General features: G+C 47.0%; 1 protein-coding gene across 2 annotated transcripts in view; it reads right to left on the bottom strand.

The window, feature by feature from the left end:
• mta1 (metastasis associated 1) overlaps nt 1-17511 on the bottom strand; it is a 236745-nt gene that overhangs the window by 102643 nt on the left and 116591 nt on the right. For both annotated transcript variants that reach the window (XM_067991195.1, XM_067991197.1), the window contains exons 4-7: nt 16883-17009; nt 15578-15641; nt 12870-12987; nt 5341-5443 (exon numbers count right to left, since the gene is read on the bottom strand). In XM_067991195.1, the coding sequence (XP_067847296.1) occupies nt 5341-5443; nt 12870-12987; nt 15578-15641; nt 16883-17009 (412 nt within the window). The remainder of the gene's footprint in view (nt 1-5340; nt 5444-12869; nt 12988-15577; nt 15642-16882; nt 17010-17511) is intronic.

Genomic DNA, 17511 nt, shown 5'->3' with positions numbered 1-17511 from the left:
TATCACCGAACGACGATCGATAATATCACCGAACGACGATCGATAATATCCCCGAACGACGATCGATAATATCCCCGAACGACACGCGATAATATCCCCGAACGACGATCGATAATATCCCCGAACGACGATCGATAATATCCCCGAATGACACGCGATAATATCCCCGAACGACGATCGATAATATCACCGAACGACGATCGATAATATCACCAAATGACACGCGATAATATCCCCGAACGACGATCGATAATATCCCAGAACGACACGCGATAATATCCCCGAATGATGATCGATAATATCACAAACGACACACAATAATATCCCCGAACGACGATCGATAATATCCCCGAACGACACGCGATAATATCCCCGAACGATGATCGATAATATCACCGAACGACACGCGATAATATCCCCGAACGACGATCGATAATATTCCTGAATGACGATCGATAATATCACCGAACGACGCGCGATAATATCCCCGAACGACGATCGATAATATCACCGAGCGACACGCGATAATATCCCCGAACGACGATCGATAATATCCCCGAACGACGATCGATAATATCCCCGAACGACGATCGATAATATCACCGAACGACACGCGATAATATCCCCGAACGACGATCGATAATATCAATGAATGACGATCGATAATATCACCGAACGACACGCGATAATATCCCCGAACGACGATCGATAATATCAATGAACGACGCGCGATAATATCCCTGAACGATGATCGATAATATCACTGAACGACGTGCGATAATATCCCCGAACGACGCGCGATAATATCCCCGAACAACAGGCAATAATATCCCTGAACAACGATCGATAATATCACAGAACAATGCGCGATAATATCACCGAACGACGCGCGATAATATCGCCGAACGGCGATCGATAATATCCCCGAACGACGATCGATTATATCGCCGAACGACGTGTGACAATATCACCGAACGACAATCGATAATATCACCGAACGATGATCGATAATATCACCGAACGACACGCGATAATATCCCCGAACGACGATCGATAATATCCCCGAACGACACGCGATAATATCCCCGAACGACGCGCGATAATATCCCCGAACGATGATCGATAATATCACTGAACGACACGCAATAATATCCCCGAACGACGCGCGATAATATCCACGAACAACATTCAATAATATTCCTGAATGACGATCGATATCACCGAACGACGCGCGATAATATCCCCGAACGACGATCGATAATATCACGAAACGACACACGATAATATCCCCGAACGACGCGCGATAATATCCCCGAACGACGATCGATAATATCACGAAACGACACACGATAATATCCCCGAACGACGCGCGATAATATCCCCGAACAACGATCGATAATATCCCCGAACGACGCGCGATAATATCCCCGAACGACGATCGATAATATTCCTGAATGACGATCGATATCACCGAACGACGCGCGATAATATCCCCGAACGACGATCGATAATATCACGAAACGACACACGATAATATCCCCGAAAGACGATCGATAATATCCCCGAACGACGATCGATAATATCACCGAACGACACGCGATAATATCCCTGAACGACGATCGATAATATCAATGAACGACACGCGATAATATCCCCGAACGATGATCGATAATATCACTGAACGACGTGCGATAATATCCCCGATAGACGCGCGATAATATCCCCGAACGACACGCGATAATATCCCCGAACGACGATCGATAATATCACCGAACAACACGCGATAATATCACCGAATGACGCACGATAGTATCCCCGAACTATGATCGATAATATCCCCGAACGTCACGCGATAATATCACCGAACAACGATCGATAATATCCCCGAACGACATGCGATATCACCGAACGACATGCGATAATATCCCCGAACAACAGGCAATAATATCCCTGAACAACGATCGATAATATCACAGAACAATGCGCGATAATATCACCGAACGACGCGCGATAATATCGCCGAACGGCGATCGATAATATCCCCGAACGACGATCGATTATATCGCCGAACGACGTGTGACAATATCACCGAACGACAATCGATAATATCACCGAACGATGATCGATAATATCACCGAACGACACGCGATAATATCCCCGAACGACGATCGATAATATCCCCGAACAACACGCGATAATATCACCGAACGACGATCGATAATATCCCCGAACGACGATCGATAATATCACCGAACGACACGCGATAATATCACCGAACGACGCGCGATAGTATCCCCGAACTATGATCGATAATATCCCCGAACGACATGCGATAATATCACCGAACGACACGCGATATCACCGAACGACGATCGATAATATCCCAGAACGACACGCGATAATATCCCTGAACGATGATCGATAATATCACCGAACGACACGCGATAATATCACAGAACGACGCGCGATAGTATCCCCGAACTATGATCGATAATATCCCCGAACGACATGCGATAATATCCCAGAACGACACGCAATAATATCACCGAACGACGATCGATAATATCCCAGAACGACATGCGATAATATCCCTGAACGACGATCGATAATATCACCGAACGACGATCATTAATATCACTGAACGACGCGCGATAATATCCCCGAATGACGATCGATAATTTTCCCGAACGACGATCGATAATATCACCGAACAATGATCGATAATATCACTGAACAACGATCGATAATATCCCCGAACGACATGCGATAATATCCCCGAACGACGATCGATATCACCGAACGATGATCGATAATATCACCGAACAACACACGATAATATCACTGAACGATGCGCGATAATATCTCCGAACGACACGCGATAATATCCCCGAACGACGCGCGATATCACCGAACGACGATCGATAATATCACCGAACGACGATCGATAATATCCCCGAACGACGATCGATAATATCCCCGAACGACACGCGATAATATCCCCGAACGACGATCGATAATATCCCCGAGCGACAATCGATAATATCCCTGAACGACACGCGATAATATCCCCGAACGACGATCGATAATATCCCCGAACGACGATCGATAATATCCCCGAATGACACGCGATAATATCCCCGAACGACGATCGATAATATCACCGAACGACGATCGATAATATCACCAAACGACACGCGATAATATCCCCGAATGACGATCGATAATATCCCAGAACGACACGCGATAATATCCCCGAATGATGATCGATAATATCACAAACGACACACAATAATATCCCCGAACGACGATCGATAATATCCCCGAACGACACGCGATAATATCCCCGAACGATGATCGATAATATCACCAAACGACACGCGATAATATCCCCGAACGACGATCGATAATATTCCTGAATGACATGCGATAATATCCCAGAACGACACGCAATAATATCACCGAATGACGATCGATAATATCCCAGAACGACATGCGATAATATCCCTGAACGACGATCGATAATATCACCGAACGACGATCATTAATATCACTGAACGACGCGCGATAATATCCCCGAATGACGATCGATAATTTTCCCGAACGACGATCGATAATATCACCGAACAATGATCGATAATATCACTGAACAACGATCGATAATATCCCCGAACGACATGCGATAATATCCCCGAACGACGATCGATATCACCGAACGATGATCGATAATATCACCGAACAACACACGATAATATCACTGAACGATGCGCGATAATATCTCCGAACGACACGCGATAATATCCCCGAACGACGCGCGATATCACCGAACGACGATCGATAATATCACCGAACGACGATCGATAATATCCCCGAACGACGATCGATAATATCCCCGAACGACACGCGATAATATCCCCGAACGACGATCGATAATATCCCCGAACGACGATCGATAATATCCCCGAATGACACGCGATAATATCCCCGAACGACGATCGATAATATCACCGAACGACGATCGATAATATCACCAAATGACACGCGATAATATCCCCGAACGACGATCGATAATATCCCAGAACGACACGCGATAATATCCCCGAATGATGATCGATAATATCACAAACGACACACAATAATATCCCCGAACGACGATCGATAATATCCCCGAACGACACGCGATAATATCCCCGAACGATGATCGATAATATCACCGAACGTCACGCGATAATATCCCCGAACGACGATCGATAATATTCCTGAATGACGATCGATAATATCACCGAACGACGCGCGATAATATCCCCGAACGACGATCGATAATATCACCGAGCGACACGCGATAATATCCCCGAACGACGATCGATAATATCCCCGAACGACGATCGATAATATCCCCGAACGACGATCGATAATATCACCGAACGACACGCGATAATATCCCCGAACGACGATCGATAATATCAATGAATGACGATCGATAATATCACCGAACGACACGCGATAATATCCCCGAACGACGATCGATAATATCAATGAACGACGCGCGATAATATCCCTGAACGATGATCGATAATATCACTGAACGACGTGCGATAATATCCCCGAACGACGCGCGATAATATCCCCGAACAACAGGCAATAATATCCCTGAACAACGATCGATAATATCACAGAACAATGCGCGATAATATCACCGAACGACGCGCGATAATATCGCCGAACGGCGATCGATAATATCCCCGAACGACGATCGATTATATCGCCGAACGACGTGTGACAATATCACCGAACGACAATCGATAATATCACCGAACGATGATCGATAATATCACCGAACGACACGCGATAATATCCCCGAACGACGATCGATAATATCCCCGAACGACACGCGATAATATCCCCGAACGACGCGCGATAATATCCCCGAGCGACAATCGATAATATCCCTGAACGACACGCGATAATATCCCCGAACGACGATCGATAATATCCCCGAACAACGATCGATTATATCGCCGAACGACGTGTGACAATATCACCGAACGACGATCGATAAGTTCACCGAAGGACGCGCGATAATATCCCCAAGCGACGCGCGATAATATCCCCTAATGACGTGCGATAATACTCCTGAACGACGCGTGATAATATCCCCGAACGACCCGCGATAATATCACTGAATGACAAAATTTGTGATATGATGACAGCATGATTACCAGAACTGAGCCTAAGATCCACTCCCAGGGAACAAGACTCCTCTCTACAAAACATCTGGTTGAAAGAGAGTTCTGTGATCAGCTGCTCATTGTACATGTTATTGATTATGCCATCAGGACTCACCGAGCGACCACTAAGAACTGGTCAATCTGTTTGTCTGTCAGTGGAGTGTCGCCGTCCCAAATCTTGGCCTCCATTTGGGACTGATCTCTCCCATCCTCCTCTCCTGCAACATGAAAAACACAACAGTGATAATGTTCATCCATCTCAAAAGAAATGGTGGGAAAATACCAGAAGCTTAAACCAGTTGGAGTGCATAACATCCAAGTGTCTGCAGAACAGTGGTGAAAAGGTTTAAAGGGGCATGATCAACAGTGGTCAGTAGAGGAGAGGGTGCTCTTCATCGGACATCAAGGGACCACCTGCAGCCCCCCTCCCCCTTGAACCTCCTCAGATTTGCTGCTCCATCTCGTCTCTGGGCCTCCACCCACGGACTGTGGGAATCGCTCGAGCTTGAGAAGTAAGGGAATGCTGTGCAGTGAGAAGGGCCATCCCCGAGCGATACTGGATATTTAATATTGTGAAAACTGTGGCTGTACTCTTTACCCGAGTATAGCCAACGCATCACAGATTATGGGGCCACATAGGAGGCTTGTAGATTAAGGCGCACAGTCTTACAGGGAATGGGTTAGTATTGATAGGAGGTTGGTTAAAGGACAGAAAACAATGTTTAATGGATTTTTTTTAGACTGGAGGGATGTAAGTAGTGATGTCCCCCAGGAGTCACTGTTGGGACCACTGTTCTTCTCAATATGTCGGTGACCTGTACTTGGGTGCAAAACAACCAAATTTGGAGACAACTCAAAGGAGGTGAATTTCCTCGGGGCTTCTCCCGCTCCACGGCTGTAACCTGGACGGAAAACCAGTTTCCGGGTATAAACGGGGCTTCTGCTGAAGTTACTGCGGCAGAGCGGGAGAAGGCCTGGGGAATTTCACCCCCCAAAATTAGGGAACATGGTCAACCGTGAAGAGGACTGTAAGCCACTTAAGGAGGACATAGACAAGTTAGTAGATTGGACAGATAATTGTCAGATGAAATTTTAAGCAGGGTAATGTGAGATTATACAACTTGGTAGGAAGAAAGAGGAGAGAAAATGCTAAAACTTTAAAAGGAGTGGAGGAGCAGAAACACTTAGTGGTTTGGATACTCTAAGAGTGGAAGGTCAATTCGATAAAGCTGAAAACAAAAACCCAAGGGATCCTAGGTTGTATAAATAATGGTCTTGTGTTCTGAGACTTTTGGCCATTTGGTCTCAAAAGGATTTTTGGTTTGAGCTATAATACATTTCTGATATGAAGTTAGATTCAGGATTTTGAGGATTAATTTCCAACGGTCTTGACAGGGAAAAATGCTGAAGCCACGGGAACAATAGGGCACGAGCTATTTTAACCAAGAAAGAACTTGCATTTATATAGCATCTTTCACAACCTCAGGTTAAAATAGCTCGTGCCCTATTGTTCCCGTGGCTTCAGCATTTTTCCCTGTCAAGACCGTTGGAAATTAATCCTCAAAATCCTGAATCTAACTTCATATCAGAAATGTATTATAGCTCAAACCAAAAATCCTTTTGAGACCAAATGGCCAAAAGTCTCAGAACACAAGACCATTATTTATACAACCTAGGATCCCTTGGGTTTTTGTTTACAGCTTTATCGAATTGTCCTTCCACTCTTAGAGTATCCAAACCACTAAGTGCTTCACAACCAGTGAATTACTTTTGAAGTGATTTTCTAATGTAGAGAAAGAATAGCGAGCTACCTATTGAAACTTATCAGTGACATTCACACTTGAAATATCATAACGGCCTCATCCACGTGAGCCCAGCGGGGGTTGCTGCAAGGGAAACTCACAGGTTGGAGGGTGATTGGCAGCTCAACTGGCCAATCCACGGACATGGAGAGCCGGGGCGGGACAGAGGTCAAGCTTTCGCCTTCCTGTCCATCTAAGAAAGAAAATCTACTGGAACAGTATTAATTGTATCCATGTGATTTATATCAATTAGTGTTAATTGTATTCAGGTGGTGCATATCAATTGGGACTCTCCTGTATCCATTTATATGAGAGCTTATCGAGGGTGTGCTGTGAGTGTGATGTGGGTCTCTGTGAATAAAGGCTTTGAAGCAACTGAAGACCAGACTCTAGTATTTTATCCTTCACCACCCAGCTATCCAGTTTAGAAAACTCAGATGGGGCTGTTTGTCAGGAGTTGGTAAGGGACTGAGCCACAATGAGTTAAGACTCGCTCATTAACCAATGTTCCAACTAGTTTCAGAGAAATTACTTATCAGGAAAGCTGAACTTAGTCTGCTAACAGGGACCAGTTGACATCCTTTGTTTATTTTGAATGTCACAAGGAGGGTTACGAAATAGGTTGAAATTCACTGTAAATGTTACTGTTTGTTCACGCATTACTTGTAAAATAAACCAGCCTGTTGATTTACACTTGGCCTCATCCCAATGAAGTATTCATCAGTCCACTTTTCAGAAAACAGGAGGAACGCATGGGGGGGGGGAATACACATTCGAGTTTACACTTTCCAGTTCACATAACATGGGGTTTCCACTGTTACGATCACCCCATCCCCACTTCACATCATCCTGTCATTAGGACCACCACAAGAGCGAAGGCGAGTGCATAGAGCCCAGAGCAGGGATAACGAGGAGCAGCGGGGAGAGCAGAGAGCACAGAGCAGGGATAAAGAGGAGAGGCGGGGAGAGCAGAGAGCCCAGAGTGGGGATAAAGAGGAGAGGCGGGGAGAGCAGAGAGCCCAGAGCGGGGATAAAGAGGAGCAACCGGGATTACAGAGAGCCCAGTGCGGGGATAAAGAGGAGAGACGGGGAGAGCAGAGAGCACAGAGCGGGGATAAAGAGAGGCAGGGACAGCAGAGAGCCCAGAGCGGGGATAAAGAGGAGAGGCGGGGAGAGCAGAGAGCACAGAGCGGGGATAAAGAGGAGAGGAGGGAAGAGCAGAGAGCACAGAGCGGGGATAAAGAGAGACGGGGAGAGCAGAGAGCACAGAGCGGGGATAAAGAGGAGAGGTGGGGAGAGAGAGCCCAGAGCGGGGATAAAGAGGAGAGGCGGGGAGAGCAGAGAGCACAGAGCGGGGATAAAGAGGAGAGGCGGGGAGAGAGAGCCCAGAGCGGGGATAAAGAGGAGAGGCGGGGAGAGCAGAGAGCACAGAGCGGGGATAAAGAGGAGAGGAGGGGAGAGCAGAGAGCACAGAGCGGGGATAAAGAGGAGAGGCGGGGAGAGCAGAGAGCACAGAGCGGGGATAAAGAGGAGAGGCAGGGAGAGCAGAGAGCACAGAGCGGGGATAAAGAGGAGAGGAGGGGAGAGCAGAGAGCACAGAGCGGGGATAAAGAGGAGAGGAGGGGAGAGCAGAGAGCACAGAGCGGGGATAAAGAGGAGAGGAGGGGAGAGCAGAGAGCACAGAGCGGGGATAAAGAGGAGAGGAGGGGAGAGCAGAGAGCACAGAGCGGGGATAAAGAGGAGAGGAGGGGAGAGCAGAGAGCACAGAGCAGGGATAAAGAGGAGAGGCGGGGAGAGCAGAGAGCACAGAGCGGGGATAAAGAGGAGAGGAGGGGAGAGCAGAGAGAAAAAAAAGACCTGAAGTGACATCAGCACAAGGGAAGGAGCTGATTTGTGAGTAGCCGCTGAGCTTTTTTTTGTCCAGAACTGGGACCAGTCTTTAGTTTATTTCTGGTAAATTTAGTCATCAGCTAATAAATAAATCGAGGCATGACAGGGCACCTCAGTCCCGTCCAATGCACATCTTGTGCCATGTGGGATCTTCAGGACGCTTCCCGTGTCCTGGACAACCACATGTGCAGGAGGTGTCGTCAGCTGGAGGAGCTCGAGTTCCGGGTTTCAGAGCTTGAGCAGAGGCTGGCGACACTGCAGTGCATCCGTGAGGCTGAGAGCTATGGGGGTAGCACGTTTCAGGAGGTGGTCACCCCGCAGCTGAGGAGAATGCAGGCTGGGAGGGACTGGGTGACCACCAGACAGACAAGGAGGACCAGGTAGGTAGTGCAGGGGTCCCCTGAGTGCACCGCTCTCTAACTGGAATACTGTTGAGAGAGAGGGTTCCTCTGGGGAGTGCAGCCGGATCCAAGTCCACGGCACCATGGGTGGCTCAGCTGTACGGGGGGGGGAGAGAAAGGTCAGGACAGCAATAGTGATAGGGGATTCAATAGTTAGGGGAACAGACAGGCGTTTCTGCAGCCGCAGGTGTGAATCCAGGATGGTATGTTGCCTCCCTGGTGCCTGGGTCAAGGATGTCACTGAGCAGCTGCAGAACACTCTGGAGGGGGTGGGTGAACAGCCAGAGGTCATGGTCTGTATCGGTACCAACGATATAGGTAGAAAGAGGAATGAGGTCCTGCAGGCAGATTCTAGGGAGCTAGGAAACAGATTAATAAGCAGGACCTCAAAGCTAATAATCTCCGGATTACTCTTGGTGCCATGCACTAGTGAGTATAGAAATAGGAGGATAGAGCAGATGAATGCGAGGCTGGAGAGATGATGCAGGAGGGAGGACTTTAGATTCCTGGGGCATTGGGACCAGTTCTGGGGAAGTGACCTGTACAGGACGGATGGGTTTCACCTCAACAGAGCTGGGACCAATGTCCTCGCGGGGAGGTTCGCTAGTGTTGTGGGGGAGGGTTTCAACTAATTTGGCAGGGGGGTGGGCACCAGGATGTAGCGTTGGAAAGGAGAAACAAGGTGCACAAAGGATTGGGAGAGACAGATAGCACTAGAGCAAGAAATAGTATGGGATTAGATGGGATCAGACTAAGGGAGAATACAAGGAGGTCTAGGACTGGTTTACATTGCATGTGTGTAAACGCATGAAGCATGGTAAATAAGGTTGGTGAGCTGCAGGTGCAATTAGCCACATGGGAATATGATGTTGTGGTGATAACGGAGACGTGGCTCAAAAAAGGGCAGGATTGGGTACTAAATATTCCTGGATACAAGGTGTTCAGGAAAGATAGGGAAGGAAAGAAAGGAGTGGGGGATGGCAGCATTGATTAAGGAGAATATTGCAGTGCTGGAGAGAGAGGATGTCCTGGAGTGGTCAAGGACAGAATCTATTTGATTCGAGTTAAGAAACAATAGAGGTGCCATTACACTACTGGGTGTATTCTATAGGCCACCAACTAGTGGGAAGGATATGGAGTAGCAAATTTGCCGGGAAATTATAGAGAGGTGCAAGAGCCATAGAGTAGTGGTAATGGGGGACTTCAACTATCTTAATATAGACTGGGATAGTAATAGTGTAAAGGGCGAAGAGAGGGAGGAATTTTTGAAGTGTGTTCAGGAGAACTTTCTTGACCAGTACGATTCCGGCCCAGCAAGGAAGGAGGCATTGCTGGATCTAGTTCTGGGAAATGAGGTGGGCCAAGTGGAACAAGTGTCAGTGGGGGAACATGTCGGGAACAGCGATCATAGTAACATAAGGTTTAGATTAGCGATGGAAAAGAACAAGGAGCAATCTAGAGTAAAAATACTCAATTGGAGGAGGGCCAATTTCAGTGGATGAGAACGGATCTGGCCCGGGTAAATTGTAATCAAAGATTGGAGGGCAAAACTGTAATTCAACAATGGGCAGCCTTTAAATAGGAGATGGTTCGGTAATAGACTAGGTACATTCCCACGAGGGTTAAGAGTAGGGCAACTAAAGCCAGAGCTTCCTGGATGACGAAAGAGATAGAGAGGAAGATGAAGCTGAAAAAGGGGGTGTATGTCAGATCTCAGAGGGCATGGCTGAGGTACAAAATGAATACTTTGCATCTGTCTTTACCAAGGAAGAAGATGCTGCCAAAGTCACAGTAAAAGAGGTTCGATACTTGATTGAATTTTTTGATGAGGTGACAGAAAGGGTAGATGTAGTGTATATGGACTTCCAAAAGGCGTTTGATAAAGTGCCACATAATAGGCTTGCATCAAAGTTGAAGCCCATGGAATAAAAGAGGCAGTGGCAGCATGGATATGAAATTAGCTAAGTGACAGGAAACAGAGAGCAGTGATGAACAGTTGCTTTTTGGACTGGAGGGAGGTGTACAGTGGTGTTCCCCAGGGGTCGGTACTAGGACCACTGCTTTTCTTGATATATATTAATGACGTGTACAGGGCACAATTTCAACATTTGCAGATGACACAAAACTTGGAAGTGTAGAGAACAGTGAAGAGCATAGTGATAGACTTCAAGAGGACATAGACAGGCTGATGGAATGGGTAGATGCATGGCAGATGAAATTTAACGTAGAGAAGTGCAAAGTGATAGATTTTGGTAGGAAGATCGAGGAGAGGCAGCATAAAATTGAAGGGTACAATTCTAAAATGGGTGCAGGAACAGAGAGATCTAGGGGTATATGTGTACAAATCGTTGAAGGTGGCAGGGCAGGTTGAGAAAGCGGTTAAAAAAGCATCCAGGATCCTGGGCTTTACACATAGAGGCACAGAGTACAAAAGCAAGGAAGTTATAAAACACTGGTTCGGCCACAACTGTAGTATTGTGTCCAATTCTGGGCACCGCACTTTCGGAAGGATGTGAACAGGGTGCAGAAGAGATTTACTAGAATGGTTCCAGGGATGAAGGACTTCAGTTACGTGGATAGACTGGAGAAGCTGGGGTTGTTCTCCTTCGAGCAGAGAAGGTTAAGAGGAGTTTTAAGAGAGGTATTCAAAATCATGAAGGGTCTAGACAGAGTAGATAGAGAGAAACTGTTTCCATTGGCGGAAGGGTCAAGAACCAGAGGACATAGATTGAAGGTGATTGGCAAAAGAACCAAAGGCGTCATAACGAAAAACTTTTTTACACAGGGATTGGTTATGATTGGAATGCACTGCCTGAGGGGGTGGTGGAAGCAGATTCAATTGTGGCTTTCAAAAGGGAACTGGATAAGTACTTGAAAGGAAAAAATTTGCGGGAGTGGGACTAGCTGGATTGCTCTTGCAGAGAGCCAGCTCGAACTCGAAGGGCCGAATGGCCTCCTTCTGTGCTGTAACCATTCTGTGATTCTATAATTAGTTATTGGGCGGTAAAGGTAAACTCCTGATGGTAAGGGACATGGGGTCCGCTTACAGGATTGTCGGTGTTGCTGGATCCAAGAGGATGTCTAGCGCAAATCCAACATTTCTATCAAGGGGTATAGAGTACACAGAAAAGAGATGATGCTGGACCTATACAAACCCACTGGTTTGGCTGCAGGTAGCATATTCTGTCCAGTTGCAGTTGCCTTATTTAGGAAAGATGTCAAGGCTCTGAAGAGGGTGCAGAAGAGAGGCACTAAAATGGTACCGGGGATTAGCTGATGTGTTATGAGAAGGAACAAGAGACAAACTGACATTAGAACAAAGAAAGTTAGGCGGACTTCTGATCAGAGCAAATCGGGAAAAACAATTCCTCCCAATTTTGTTTCTGAAGGAAGAAGGCCGAGTAGTTAGCTCTTTCAGAGGGCCGAGCAGCCTCCTTCTCTGCTATGAAATGTTATGATTCCATGGTGGGTCCAACCAGTATGGCCACTCTCAGGAGCCTGGTGTTGCCATGAGTGGAGATGTTCATGTGCTGGACACATTGATCATTTACCTTCTTTCAGTAAGTCTGTAATGTCTGCCTGGTATTGGGGGCCAACGCGGATCTCTCCCTTATCCGCCAGAAGGGTCTTCAGTTGCGGATCATAGACGAGCGAATAAAAGAATGTGTCCTGGAGGGAAAGGAATCAAACAGAGAGATCATTCAATGCGAACTCACTGGAGGCATGTCTGACTGCCCTGGGATCGAAATACCAAGTGTGTTTGAATGAACAGAGACCCCAAGGTCTGGTTACTTGGACCTCTAAAAACAGTTTGGTGACTTTTTTGCTTTCCTAGTAAAGGATGAATGTTGTGGAATGAAATATTTTCTACTTTACGCTCCCAGGTCAGGTACAGCACGGGTTAGATACAGAGTAAAGCTCCCTCGACACTGTCCCATCAAACACTCCCAGGGCAGGTACAGCACGGGTTAGATACAGAGTAAAGCTCCCTCTACACTGTCCCATCAAACACACTCAGGGCAAGTACAGCACGGGTTAGATACAGAGTAAAGCTCCCTCTACACTGTCACATCAAACACACTCAGGGCAAGTACAGCACGGGTTAGATAAAATGGCTGATTTTCCAAAAGAACCTAGGGTTGACACTCCCTCCTGGTAGAGGTTGGGGGGCGGGGGTGGTGGTTAGCGTTTGAAGTGCCTGGGGATATTTCTTCCTCCCATTGAGGAGATACCCCCTAGGGTTGACCCTCTCTCTTGGTGGGTGGGGTGCCTGACTATGACCCTTCTTCCCAGTGAGGAGATACCCCCTGGGGTTGACCCTCTCTCTTGGTGGGTGGGGTGCCTGGCGATGACCCTTCCTCCCAGTGATAAGGAACCTCCTTTCTGTTCAGATCCTATCTTCGGCTGAAATCAGTGACTTGGGGGGTGTGGGTTCCACCACGCAGCAACACTGTGTGTTTGTGTTTCACCGCACAGCCTGAACTTTTCCCTTTAATCTCCAGTGTTCATTCTAAGAGAATTTGTTGAATTTAGGAACAAAAGCCAACGGGTGTTTTCCTGTGGGTGAACCGCTAACAACCTGAACTTTACAGACAGGATCTGATTAGTTCACTGAAAACTCTCTTTTGACGCATTCACAAATCTCACCATTAATGCTTATTCTTAGCAAGCACCAGGGTTCACAGAACGCTGCGCCTTGACTGTAGTCACACTGACCCGTTCCGATCACTGGGGGCAATGCAATCCAACCCTGGTCATCGGCATTCTGGTTGGACGTGACTTTAACTGCGGCAGACACAGCAGACTGACCGTTATAGGAGGAGTGGTACCAGGGTGGGAGGGGGTACAGCGGTCAGCATGAAAGGGCGTACTGAGGGTGCAATAACCCAAACAAATGACTGAGTGAGTCATGGAGTATAATGTGGGGAAATGTGAGGTTATTCACTTTGGTAGGAAGAATAGGAAAACAGAATATTTTTTAAATGGTGAGAAACTGTTAAATGTTGGTGTTCAGAGAGATTTGTGTGTCCTCATACAAGAAACACAGAAAGTTAGCATGCAGGTACAGCAAGCAATTAGGAAGGCAAATGGCATGTTGGTCTTTATTGCAAGGGGGTTGGAGTACAAGAGTAAGGAAGTCTTGCTACAATTGTATAGGGCCTTGGTGAGACCACACATGGATTACTGTGTACAGGTTTGGTTTCCTTGTCTAAGGAAGGATATACTTGCCTTGGAGGCAGTGCAGCGAAGGTTCACTAGATTGATTCCTGGGATGAGAGGGTTGTCCTATGAGGAGAGATTGAGTAGAATGGGCCTATGCTCTCTGGAGTTTGGAAGAATGAGAGGTGATCTCACTGAAACATATAAGATTCTGAGGGGGCTTGACAGGGTAAATGCTGAGAGGTTGTTTCCCCTGGTTGGAGAGTCTAGAACTAGAGGGCATAGTTTCAGGATAAGGGGTCGACCTTTTAAGATTGAGATGAGGAGGAATTTCTTCACACAGAGAGCTGTGAATCTTTGGAATTCTCTACCCCAGAGGGCTGTGGATGTTGACTCGTTGAGGCTGAGATCGATAGATGTTTGGACTCTAGGAGAATCAAGGGATATGGGGATCAGGCAGGAAATTGGAGTTGAGGTCGATGATCAGACATGATCTTACTAAATGGCGGAACAGGCTCGAGGGGTGGATGGCCTACTCCTGCTCCTATTTCTTATGTTCTTATGAATATAAAAACAGATTTCCCCCTTCCCACCATCCTGTTTTCTTTCCCTCATCTCCTGAAGGCACTGGCAACCTATCTTCATTTGTGAGCCTAGACAGTGTGTGCTGGTAGGCTATCTGACTATGGGGCATCAAAGACAAATCCTATCTTGGCTTCAGCTGACATCCACATGCATACAATGCACATGTGCACATGCACTTTTTAGCAGGGGCCCCTGTTAGCAATCTGTAGTGGGAACTCTGACTGATTTGTTCCCCTCCCTACCCTGGGGACACTGAGGCCAGTTGCGTCAACCCTGCTGCCACCCCAACCCACCCCAGGTCAACAAAATCAGTAGAGGCTGGAGATTGAGGCAGAGACCTTCTGGGTGGTGTGGCTCAGTGTGAGGCCACATGCTGCCTGAGAGCACTGTGATACGAGATTAGCAGAAAGGAATGACCTGTTGGGAAACAATACAAGGCTCACTATAGAGCCGACTGAAACACCTGTAATAAAACCCTGTAATAAAACCCAATAGGTCACAAACTGGTCCTTACCTCACGCTCCAGATAGGACAAAAGTAACTCCGTTTCGTTTAGCAGTGTAACGCTGCACTTACCCCTGGAAAGAAAGTGGAAAGCTGTCAGTAAGGGTTCCTGAGGGGTTTTCTGATGGCCAAGAAGTGGAATCTGTCTGTTCCAGTGGGAATGCTCAGTTGGTAGCATTCTTGTCTCTTAGTCAGAAGTTTGTGGGTTCAAGTACCACTCCAAAGACTTGAGCACAAAATCTAGGCTGACTGAGGGAGTACTGCACTGTTGGAGGTGCTGTCTTTCGGATGCAATGTTTAACCGCGACCCCGTCTGCCCACTCAGGTGTACGTAAAGGATCCCACGGCACTATTTCGAAGAAGAGCAGGGGAGTTCTCCCCCAATTTCCTGGCCAACATTTATCCCTCAACCAACACCTAAAACAGATAATCTGGTCATTTATTTCATTGCTGTTTGTGGGAGCTTGCTGTGGGCAAATCGGCCAAAATACCAGCCACCTGTTGCAGTTCTTTAACGTCCACTTGAAGAGACAGGCAACTCATCCAAATGGCAGTGTGTCTGACAGCGCAATGCCCTCTCAGTACTGCACTGGAGAGTCAGTCGAGGTTACATGCCTAAGTCTGGTGTGGGGCTTGAGCCCACACCTCTGCCGACTCGGAGGCCAGAGCGCTACCAACTGAGTCAGCTGACACTTAGCTGTGAAGAAATCATGGAATCATACAGCACAGAGGGTGGCCATTCAGCCCATCATGCCTGTGCCGGCTCTTTAAAAGAGCTATCCAATTTATTCCATTCCCCTCTGCTCTTTCCCCATAGCCCTGCAATTTATTTTCCCTTCAAGTATTTATCCAATTCTCTTTTGAAAGTTATTATTGAATCTGCTTCTACCACCCTTTCAGGCAGTGCATTCCAGATCATAACAACTCACTGAGTAAAGAAATGTCTCCTCATCTCCCCTCTTGTTCTTTTGCCAATTATTTTGAATCTGCGCTCTCTGGTTACTGACCCTCGCACCAAGGAAACAGTTTGAAATTAAAAACATTTTTTTTTTAAAAAAGGGACACAAAGCCAGAAAGAGAACATTAGAAGCACGTAAGCTGAAGGCAAAGGAACGTATAGAAAACCAAGCAGTGGTCTTCTTTGTCATCTTCTCAAACATGCATGCAGTCAACCTGGAAGGGACGGAGTTGAGCAAAGGGCCTGTCAGAGGTCGGCTAGGTCCGACTGCGACTCAACATTCAATTACTGAGCATTGCAACGTTCCCCAGGGTTAAAGCTGCAGCCACTGACAAGACTCCCCATGCCCACGGTTACCTGATGTGGGTTGCCGGTAAGGACTCCAGCTGGCGTGATAGGAAGAGCTCTCGGTGTTTCAGCTGGTGTCGTTCATTCTCCGACAGCTCCTGTAATTCTGTGTTCTCCATCTCTTCTTCCACTTCCTCTGCGGAAAGATCAAAGACGTTGGGTCAAGGCAATCATCTCCCGCCCTTCCAAATATTAGTGGTTATACCACGAAATCAGTCTACACATATCTAACAAAAAACACAATAAAAAAAAAACACAGGGTGTTAGCCATGACTCAGTGGGTCACACTCTCGCCTCTGAGTCAGAAGGTCGTGGGTTCAAGTCTCACTCGAGACTTGAGCACAGCACTACTGAGGGAGTGCTGCGCTGTTGGAGGTGCCGTCTTTCGGATGAGATGTTAAATCCAGGCCCCGTCTGCCCTCTCTGGTGGACATAAAAGAACAGACCACACCTTGGTTTAGTGTCTCGTCCGAAAGACGGCACCTCTGACAACATTGCGCTGAAGTGTCATTTTAGATTTAGTGCTCAGGTCTCTGGAGTGGGGCTTGAACAATTTGCATTTATACAGTGCCTTTAACATCGTAGAACGTCCCAAGGCACTTGATTGCAGTGATTTTCAAACAAAATTTGACACCGTG

The sequence above is a fragment of the Heptranchias perlo genome, chromosome 10 (genome assembly GCF_035084215.1).
Source record: "Heptranchias perlo isolate sHepPer1 chromosome 10, sHepPer1.hap1, whole genome shotgun sequence".
Classification (NCBI taxonomy): Eukaryota; Metazoa; Chordata; class Chondrichthyes; order Hexanchiformes; family Hexanchidae; genus Heptranchias; species Heptranchias perlo.
This window is presented reverse-complemented; position numbering and strand designations above follow the sequence as displayed.